The following is a 10,581-nucleotide window of genomic DNA, read 5'->3' as shown; positions in this document are numbered from 1 at the left end:
TTCACAAACTGCCTCCTTCTGCTGCACGTTTGCACATCTCTGTTGATCTTTGTCATCTGACTGCTTTACAGAGAAACACAACTGCTGACGAGAGGCCAGTTTCTCTCCGTTTTAACAGGAGCGTGACTCTCTTCTTATTCTTCTCTCCGAAAACCTGCCAAGAATACCAAAAACATAATATAAAAAATAATAGCTTCACAGTGGATATTTTTTGTTGAATTTGCTTCTTTGTCGCAGCTCAGGTTTTACTTTACCGCTGCGTATCTGTGTATTTTACAATGGGAGGGCAGGGCCGGCAGATCGGGGGCCTGGCGCTGTGTGTGATGGGTGTTTTAGGAGTGTGTTTGGCATGCGGACTACCGATGTGGCGTGATACGTCTTTTGTGGGAGCAAATATTGTGACTGCACAATCGGTAAGTAGATATGCAGTACATCTCAGAGGAATTCATTTCACCTACTACATGTTAAATTAGATCATTTCCGTTGCATTGGCCAGCAGGTCTACCATGTTGTAATGAAAAGGAAGGGGGTTCAATGTGAAAGTGTATAGAGTGATGTGAATTGATGTTAGTCACATTAATGCTGGATCACACTGAAAAACATGTTTTTCACTTTGACTGACAAAATGCAAAAACCAGAAATTAGAATACCAAAGATTTTGAATTGAATTTGGATGTCTGCATGATTGAGCACATGAGCTGCTTCTCACCACCAAAAGACTTCAGGCGTTTATGCACCTCACCTCACATCTTAGTGAAGATTCCCTCTGTTTCCGTCTCAGGTGTGGGACGGTCTGTGGTTACACTGTATCCTCCAGGCGACAGGTCAGATGCAGTGTAAGAGACACACGTCGTCCAACACCATGACCCCCGACATCCAGGCCGGACGTGCCCTCACGTTGCTCTCCATCCTCGCCGGCTTCCTGGGCTTCATGGTCACCCTCCTTGGAGGAGGCGTAGCCAACTGTAGTGGAGCTCCACCTGACCCCGTTGAGCCTCCGTCCACGTCTTCCTCCAGAAAGAAGGTGCTGGAGTTGTACTCATATTGTGTGGACTGGGAGTTTTGCAGCTCTGTAAGGAAACGCTGTAAAAGTGTAAAAGTGTAGATTGCATGAAGGAATTTGAATTCTTGAATTTTACTGAAAAACAACAAAAGTGAAGGGCAGACCAATATTAACCTCCTTGGGACCAACTCTCTGGTTTGCGAGTGGTAATATGAATGAGAACAAATTTATATAGTAATTTCCAACACAATTATGCTTAAAGGCCTTAAATTACATTTCAACACATGGCCCCTCCACAAGATCTCAAGAGTAACCACAAATGCAGCAGCCACCTTAACGCCGCTACCATTTCAGTTTGGATTGTGCTTTAGCAGCAATTCATCAAATTACCACCAACTAACTGCCACACAGTGATCCCAGGGCTGTTGATAGTCGGGGGCCCACCTGACAGGTTGGTTAATCCAACCTTAGTACAGGGCACCCAAACATAGAAAACCTAGAGAATCAGTAATCAGTCATAAAATTGCAATTTTAGTTAAATTAAATTCAATGTACTTGACAATGTGGATACTGACGTCAAGTTTCTCTAACAGTTCACAGTGAAGGAGAAAAACAACGATCGTTTGATGAAAACCCAACTTTTAAATGCTGTTTCACTTCTTTTCTGCGCACCCTGAAATTACCTCTTAAATAAGGTTTTCCAGTTGCATCAAAACAACGCAGCATGTTTTATAGAAAAATGTAGAAATATTTGTTCTGCAGAACTGAGTAAATGAAGATTAAATTTACATTACCACAGAGAATCAAAGCTTTTGCACCACTGGGTGGTGCTATATATGAAGCCCAATCTGCTCACAGTCAAGGTGCTCTGTGCTTCTGCTTCATGATACTGAGTTTCACACTGAAAGTTTCGTAACAAGCCGTGTAAAGACTGATGATACAAATATTTTTCCAATCTGGTCTGTGAGTGATGCTGACGTACTGTTATTGAGTATTGAGTTGAGACATTTCATCATAATATCCTTTCTTCTTCCAGGCGTGTCTGCTGGGTGGAGCTCTGTGTGTCCTCTCTGGCATCCTGTGTCTGGTTTCAGTCAGCTGGTCAGCAGGAGCAACCATCTCAATCTACAATGACCCCTTTGTGGCTGCTGCCTTGAAGAGGGAGGTGGGCTCCTCCATCTACATCGGCTGGGCCTCCGCTGTGCTGCTCCTCCTCAGTGGCGCTCTGATCTGCTTCGTCTGCTGCGAGAAGGAGAGACCCCCACCTTCCTACCACTCCTACATGCCGTACGGCAGCAGCACTCGACTCAACAACAGTTCTTCCCGCAGGGACACTCTGAAGTCTGATGTCATGAGGTCAAACAGCTGGAGGATGTTTGATCAATCGCCAAATAGGATGCTGGAGCACGTAGCCCAAGTGCATGACTATCACCCCCTGAATAAAGCTCAGAGTTGGGCTGGGCTCTATAATCATCCTCAGGGGACACAACCGGGGTCTGAGCAGGGGACTTTAGGCCGTAATCTGTCAAACAGATCAGGGACACCAGACGACGGGGAGGGCTTATTCATGGGAATGAAACCAAATCTGGTGCGCGACGTTCCCAGCAGAGCGACAACGGTGCCAAGTGAATATTATTATGATAGGGTCTAATCTGTAGGGATGGACTGTTTTCGAGAATGACTGCACACAGGACTTAGACGTCAAGTGTGGTCACTGATCCTTTCTGTTTAAATATTAATCCGTCCCCACTATCGCAGCATCTTCTTCGGACAAATCAATAAGGTTTGATATTAATAACAAGCCTCTCGTGGCTGCAGCTTCAGGTTAAAGTATGGTGCAGCACACACTTACATACACACTTACATACACACTTGCACATAAGCACACACATATATATTCATGCAGAAATATAAATACATCCTGAAACACACACACAAACACACATAGATGCATTCTCACTTGCATACACATACATACTGATACACACATATGTGTGCATGTTATGCATGTATGTATGTGTATGCATGTATGTACAAGTTAAATATTCAATTTTGGCCCAGCTGGCTTCTCACATAATACTGAACATACAGTAAATTAATCTGACTGTGTGAAATAAGATGATTTTAACAACTTAAAGGGTATGTATCAGGAAATAAAATAAATAGAATAAGAATAATAAGTAACATAACACACATTTCATCTGATAGAATCAACAGGTTTCCTTTAAAGGAACCAGTTAGCTGCTGTCTTTATCGTTTATCGACACTTTTTGAAGATGAATCTAAGTTCCTGTTTAAACATCGTCCTCCAGGGATATGGTTGTGATAAATGTGTCGACAAAACACAAACTGTTTTTAGCACTTTGTTTTTAGCTTGTGTGCTGGGCTATACATGAAAAACAAGGAATATATAGCATTCCTTTTAATTATACTTGTATATCCATTTATAGTAATGGTTATTTTCCTTCATGTGGATGTTTGCTTGAGGAAGAACAAAGAACATGGTCAAAATGTTTCTGATAAAAATGAACAGAGCTGTGACTCCAGAGTGTGTCTGCACTCTTTTTGTTCTGCTTATCTAATCAAATAAAAAGAAACACATTAAACTGGACACAGATGATGTTCAGCAAGTATCTGCTGTGTCCTTCTGTGACACAGTGACTACTGGTGCTGAGCCGCCACCGAAAGGAGAAGGACAAGAAGGAGCTTCCCCGCAGGGATGTCGTCATCTTTACATGCCTTTACACTCCAAACATCAAAATGCCCGTGCTTTTACCCTCACTGTGAACGCCTCTTAGATATTTCAGTGATACTGTAAGCTGCTTCTTAACACTTAAGACTTTCACATAGATTTTTAAGTGATTTAGTTTTGTATTTAGACTCAAAGTGAATAATGAATCACAACTGGAGGGAGTGAAAAACAAATAAGTAGAAACTGACATTGAAACTGAGGTTGCCACGATGAACTGACAGTTACATACTTAAATGTCCTCCAAGTAAATACTGAACATCTTTTAAACATAGTGTGTCTGTGTGCTGTACTTGTTATAAGGGCTTCTGTGTTGATCTCTGAAACTCTGCCGTGTCTCGTTTCCACTGCTGCTGTGAAGCAACTGGTCAGGTGAGATGTCTTCACAAACCAGTTTCAGCTGAGAGCCCTCACCAGAAAACTCCTCCTCTGACTTAACAACGAAACCTGCCGGCAAGTCACTGTCGGCTTCTCCTCCGAGTGGGCAATAAAAACCACTACCTGCTCCTTTGTCTCCTCTCACACATAAATTACCCCGTCTCTCAGCAACGCGCAGTCTTACCTCTGTGAGGAGATCGGCAGAGCTGCAGCATGGTGTCTAGCGGAAGGCAGATTCTGGGGACGGCCCTGGCCATCATCGGCTTTCTGGGGAGCATCATCATCTGCGCTCTCCCCACCTGGAAAGTCACGGCCTTCATCGGTGCCAACATCGTCACTTCTCAGGTGATCTGGGAAGGTTTGTGGATGAACTGTGTGACACAGAGTACAGGCCAGATGCAGTGCAAAATCTACGACTCTCTCCTGGCCTTGCCTCAGGACCTGCAGGCCGCCAGAGCACTCGTGGTCATCGCCATCATCGTCGGGGTCTTTGGGATCCTCCTGGCCGTGGTCGGGGGCAAGTGCACCAACTTTGTGGACGACGAAAGGCAAAAGTGCAAAGTGGCCATCGCTGCTGGAATCACCTTCCTCATCGCAGGCCTCTTGGTGCTCATCCCCGTCTCCTGGACCGGCAACACCATCATTCGTGATTTCTACAACCCCCTCATGACCAACGCTCAGAGGAGGGAGCTGGGGGCCTCGCTCTACATCGGCTGGGGTACCGCAGGGCTGCTGTTCCTGGGTGGGGGTCTCCTCTGCAGCTCCTGTCCTCCCAGTGATGAGAACGACTATGACGTGAAGTACTCCAAGGCTCGCTCTGCGGACAGCAGCAAGGCCTACGTTTAGATCGTCAGCAGGAAAGAGATTAGACAAAGAATATATGAGACGTTCACCGTCTGTTTGTCCCACAAAGACGAGTTCAACCATTTAGAAAAAGCATCTGAAATGTTGTTAGAAAAGACAGGAGCTTTTACAGGATGCTACTTAAGCATGTGTTTTAATTTGAAAAACATGTTGTAAAATGTGCTGTTTTTTTTTTATTCTTTATACGTGAACATTCTGGTTTTTTGTATTTTACACAAATTTCTTTGTATCTTTTGTTTATGTTGTTAGTTATTAGTTTTACTTACTGATGTAACAAGTTCTCTATGACGTGTGTGAGATTCAGAGCATGTCTGTTAAAACCTGCTGTGTATGAAACACATTGTGTATTTATCTTTAGCCGTTACGTGTCTGATTCTCCCTCTCTGTCAAACTCACTGAATATTGATGATCAAGTGACTGATTGTGTGTTATTGTGTTTATTACTGCATGACATTTAAGATGTAGATCATATCTACACATATGTGAGCATGTGCAATTACGTTTTTCTTGAGTTTGTTTTTCCATCTTGTTGCTGCTGGGTTTTTTTTTTTGTTGCAGTTGCAGTTGCAGTGATGATAAATGCCAAATATCTGGTTTGACAAGTTCACATGAAGGAATCCTCACAAACAGGCTGTGTGACTATGTGTTCTTCCCGCCAAAGAAACAAAGCTAAATAAACCAAGAGACTGATTGATAACTGTGTGTATATGTAATATTTCCTCTTTTTATCTCATTGAGCTTTGATCAGTTTTTTTTGAGGAGGAGATGGTAAGAAGATAAAAAGAGATATTGTTAATAAAGACAAAATAGCATTCACAAGCAGTATATAAAAATTTTACAAATAGTTTATAAAACACTATAATGTAGTTTAAGCAGTTACAAGCGTTTATTAATATTATTTATTAACAACTATGGGCTAACTCCTCTTGTGGAGACCCATAAATACAATAAATATAAAAAAGTATATTAGTATAGTAAACATACAACACATATACGCTACTACACTTAACTGACTCTTTGTGTGACAATATTGATGTTTATATAAGATAAAATAGTTTGAGTCCTTCAAACATACTTTTTAGTTTAGTCACAATGTGGAAAATAAAAGCAACGAATGGACACAGAAACTGTCCCTCTGAGCTTTACAAGGACAGAGAGATTAAAGATTATTTTTGAGCCTGATTAAAAGGTTTGGTCGTGTCGCGTGTGCGTGTGCGTGTGTGTGTGTGTGTGTGTGTGTGCGTGTGTGTGTGTGTGTGTGTGCGTGTGTGTGTGTGTATGGGGAGGGGTTTCGCATGTTTGGAACAGGTTTTTCTGCTGCTGTAAACTCTGCTAGAATGAAACTGGTTGACTCTCGGTAGATTGTGTTCCACATTGCTCTCCTTTTTGTTTCACAAATACATCCTGCATTCACGCATTGTGCAAGCGCATTGCCAGGAGCTCTGTAAACACACACACACACACACACACACACACACACACAGATACATTGAGAATGAGCACAGAGATTACATCTAAATAAAATCACATTAAATTCCTTTTTTTCTCCATTTTCAACCCATCTCGGCGTTTGTGCAGAGAGATGGTTTATGAGAGAATAAAAACAAGATTTCCGCCCCAATGACAGTGTGTGTTATAAACATGTTTAATGCTCACAGGCCTGTCATTCTTCCTGCGTTATCCGATGCTTACTGCTTCCAAATAATCTCATCAAAGATAACAAGGGCGGGAATAAATGATGTCACAGTTTCACAGCTACCTCTCTCTCTCCCTCTCTCTTTCTCTTTCTTCTGTGAACCTCCTCCCCTTTCTTCTCCCTGTTGACTAGGTGTGGCGCATCAACACCTGAGCAGTAGCACACAGGCAGCCGCTCAGGTGACAGAAAAGAAAGAGCACTCTCAGGTAGAGAAGCTACTGAGAGAGAGGGGGAAGGAGAGGACAGCAGTTGGGGATACGGAGGGGGGAGGGACCGAGTCACAGGGAAAGTAGGCTGTAAACAAATGAACTGAGACACACCTGGAGTCAAGTAAACGCTATTGGAGGCCGGACAGACAACTGAAATAGTCAGAAAAGGCTGTGTGTTCCTGAGATAGTTACTTTACATTGTAACTGTGGCAAGAAAAAATGGAGGTGTATGAAAACTGCAACATCACAGACTGAAAAAGAAAAGCTCTCAGGGAGACACAAGAGAAGAGAAGAGAGACTGGAGTGAAAGCGAAAGGAGCTCCACCGAAACAAATCAACACATCAGGGCGCCTCTGTGGGGATTTCTCGAGCAGCTTCAGAGATCTTGCCGCCTCTGCTGCACCATGGCCTCCATGGGGATGCAGATGCTGGCCAGCGCCCTGTGCCTCCTGGGCTGGGCAGGGGTCATCATCAGCTGCATACTGCCCATGTGGAGGGTCACAGCCTTCGTGGGCAGCACCATCGTCACCTCCCAGACCATCTGGGAGGGCATCTGGATGACCTGCGTGGTGCAGAGCACAGGGCAGATCCAGTGTAAGCCGTACGAGTCCCTCCTCGCTCTCACCGCTGACCTGCAGGCCGCCAGGGCTCTCACCGTCCTCGCCATCACCACAGGCGGCATAGGCCTGATCCTGGCCTTCGTTGGAGGGAAGTGCACTCGCTTCTTGGATGAACAAGGAGGCGGGGCAAAGGGCAAGGTGGCTGTAGCAGCAGGGGCGGTGTTGATTACCACAGGACTGCTGTGTTTGATCCCCACATCTTGGGCGGCGGGGGCGGTGGTGAGGAAGTTCTACAGCGCGTCCATTGATGCTCAGCGGAGGGAGATTGGAGCCTGTCTCTACATCGGCTGGGGAGCATCCATCCTGCTCATTCTGGGAGGGGGTTTGTTCATCAGCTCTGCGTGCCCCCTCAAAGCCCATGACGCAGACAAAAGCCCCTCCGTCCGCTACCTGGTGGTCCGCTCCTCCAACGGGTCCAGCCAGGCAGCTTCTCATCGCAAGGCTCAGCCTGTCGGAGACGTCTTCTCCCGGTCTCAAAGCTACGAGGGAGCGTCCACGAAGTCTCAGCCGTACACCAGGCCTCCCTGGGAGGACAGACCTGAGCAGGGCAATGGCCTGGAGTCAGAAAGGTCATGGGCACCGTCAACAAAGTCTCAGATGAAGAGACCGGAGTCGACAAAATCTGAACAGAGTGAGGCGTTGTCGACAAAGTCTCAGCTGAAACAAGCAGAAATGGAAGAGGATTCATCAGTCAAGAGTGACAATGAGGATGCGTCCTCAAACCCAGCAAGAACATACCTATAATGATGGGCACACACACGCACTTACATTTAACATACCATAGCGAAGTTTAAAGTCCTGGGAGTTATTTAGAAGTAGTTGTTTACTTATTTTAGTGACGTAAAGTAGCTGATGAGGTATAATTATCTTCATACTCTGAACTATATTCATCAATAAGCAGGAAAAATGTTACAGCTTTAAGATGTAAGGTGCACTAAAACTGAACTTCAAACCAAATACACAAATCCAGGTGCAAGTGAAGTATGTTACAGTTGTATTTTTTTTTTATTGTTAATTGTGCTGGCAGTTGTTTTTTCTCGTTTCTCGTTTAAAATGCTGTGAGCCTGAATCTATTCATATGTATAATGTTTCCTCAGGCGTTCCAGCTCGTCTGTGTCAGACATACTGTTTGCCTGAATGCAACATGAGAAAAAAAACCTTTTGTGTTGCATCAGCTGCAAAATTGCTTTTGTTAACAGGGTTTCTGTAAAGATTCAGATGTTGCTTTTTTTTTATCTCAACTGTGAAATGTGATTTGAAGTTTTATTTTGTTTGAACAGATATATTTACTTTTCAATAAATGACTACAATGTGATCAAGGAAGTCACAGCCTGTTTTCAATAAGGGTTATTAAACATGCAAAAATGTCAGAGATGAGCTGAATAGATCCTTTCAGAATCCCTCCTGGACTTTCAGTCCTCCTCCTGGCTATTTAAATCCACAGGACAAACTGGTTTGACAGAGAGTGTGTTTAAGGTGGATGTGTGCAGTGTTAGTGGAAGAGGGAGCAATGTGTTTGTAGAGGATCCAAAATGAATTTCAGTGAATCACGTTGTTCAACATGTGTTGTTTTGGTTTTGTTTATTCAAATATGATCATTATCTAGTCATAATCTAATACTGTCGTCACAAATGTTGAAATACATGAGTTTTATGAGTTTATGGAAAAATACATGATTGAAACCTGTAAAATTCTATTTACTAAATACTGTGACCTACATACAGCAAATTCAAAAGCACAAAGAAAGAAACTACAAAAATGAGTAGGTAAATAAAACAACAATGGAGCAAGATGAAAATGTGAGCTTTTAGAAAACAAACAATCATTTGATGCCACACAACTACATTTCAGCAGTGGCCCTGTTCAGACCTGGTATTAACGTGCGTCCTCAGTGATCCGATTATAAGTGGTCAGCTCCAAGTTCGTCAGTTCACACCTGGCTTTAAAATGCGTCTCCACATGCGTCTCGATTGACCACCTGACAACAGGTCTGTCTGTCGATTGGCTAAAACAACAATACCTGTTTATTTGCATGTAAAGCGAGAAAATGAGATCCGAGATCACAAGTGGTCAATGGAGACGCATTTTAACGTCAGGTGTGAACTGACGTACAGAGCTGGTAAAACTGTTTATTAAGAAGGCTGCTATATTATTATGGCCTGTCTGTAGTCTAGAGGATTTATTGTTAATATATTTGTAGCCTAATTAAAGAATTGATCGGCGGGCCTGGAGTGGGCCCGCGGGCCACCAGTTGAATGTGCCTGGTGTCTGGTGTATGAAGCTGTACTAAAGCTTCACCACTAGAGGGCAGCGTTTCTCTGCTGTGTGAAAGGTTTCAGCTGCAGTAAAAACCTACAGACTATAATTACTTCATTTTGTTTTCAGATGAAAATGAAGAGTCATTTTCAGTTCAAGTCAGATAACTATGAAAGCTTCGCTGTCAAGTTGTCAGTTCAACAAGTTATCATAATAGCATGTGGCCTAAATTACTACATCCTCTCCTTCTTGTCTCTTCCTTTTCTTTCTTCCCACGCTCCCTCGTCTTTCATCTCTTTCTTGAGCCTCTTTTTTTTTACCTCCTTTGATGATTTCTTTTCCTCCTTTTCCCTCGTCTTTGTCAGATTTCGAGGCAAGTTCCTGAAAAGACACAGACATGTTTCAGTATTTTCTCTTCCAAAGGCTAAATCTGAAACCAATTTATAATCCAACTAGTGATTATTCAAATTGAAAAATGATCAGGTGATGTGACTTGCCTCCTGCTCAGTATTTTTCTAAGTGAGGTGCTGAATGTCCTCCTCCATCCTGCTGGCCTTGGCCTGTGTCTGTTTGTTTGTCTTGGTGGAGGGATGGATCATGGGCCAGAGAAGAACCTGTTAAATTTTTGTGTGGATCCAGGATTTTTTCTTTCCTTAACACTGCTAGATAAGGCATTTTTTGATATTTTTGGTGTTGACGTCTGTGAGTTTGTACAAAAGATCCAGCTAGTCATCCAGATCTGGTGCTTTAATATTGATTTTTCTATTGTAAGAGCTACACAGACGAGTAGGATTGTTTGGCCTCTG

The 10,581-nt window shown here is 43.4% G+C and overlaps 2 protein-coding genes across 2 annotated transcripts; both read left to right on the top strand.

Moving 5' to 3' along the window:
* Positions 1-278: 278 nt before the first annotated feature.
* Positions 279-3,743, top strand: LOC130182778 (claudin-3-like). Its single transcript, XM_056397922.1, has 3 exons — positions 279-316; positions 760-1,072; positions 2,040-3,743. The coding sequence occupies exons 1-3, from the start codon at positions 279-281 to the stop codon at positions 2,652-2,654; spliced, it is 966 nt and encodes a 321-aa protein (XP_056253897.1). The 3' UTR covers positions 2,655-3,743.
* A 295-nt stretch (positions 3,744-4,038) lies between these two features.
* On the top strand, positions 4,039-8,952 carry LOC130182220 (uncharacterized). The gene is made up of 2 exons (XM_056396957.1): positions 4,039-4,822; positions 7,297-8,952. Exons 1-2 carry the CDS (start codon positions 4,344-4,346, stop codon positions 8,261-8,263), a joined length of 1,446 nt encoding a protein of 481 aa, XP_056252932.1. The 5' UTR covers positions 4,039-4,343; the 3' UTR covers positions 8,264-8,952.
* Positions 8,953-10,581: the final 1,629 nt, after the last annotated feature.

Source organism: Seriola aureovittata, chromosome 15, assembly GCF_021018895.1.
Source record: "Seriola aureovittata isolate HTS-2021-v1 ecotype China chromosome 15, ASM2101889v1, whole genome shotgun sequence".
Taxonomy (NCBI): Eukaryota; Metazoa; Chordata; class Actinopteri; order Carangiformes; family Carangidae; genus Seriola; species Seriola aureovittata.
The sequence above is the reverse complement of the archived record's forward strand: the minus strand, read 5'-3'. Positions and strand labels throughout refer to the sequence as shown.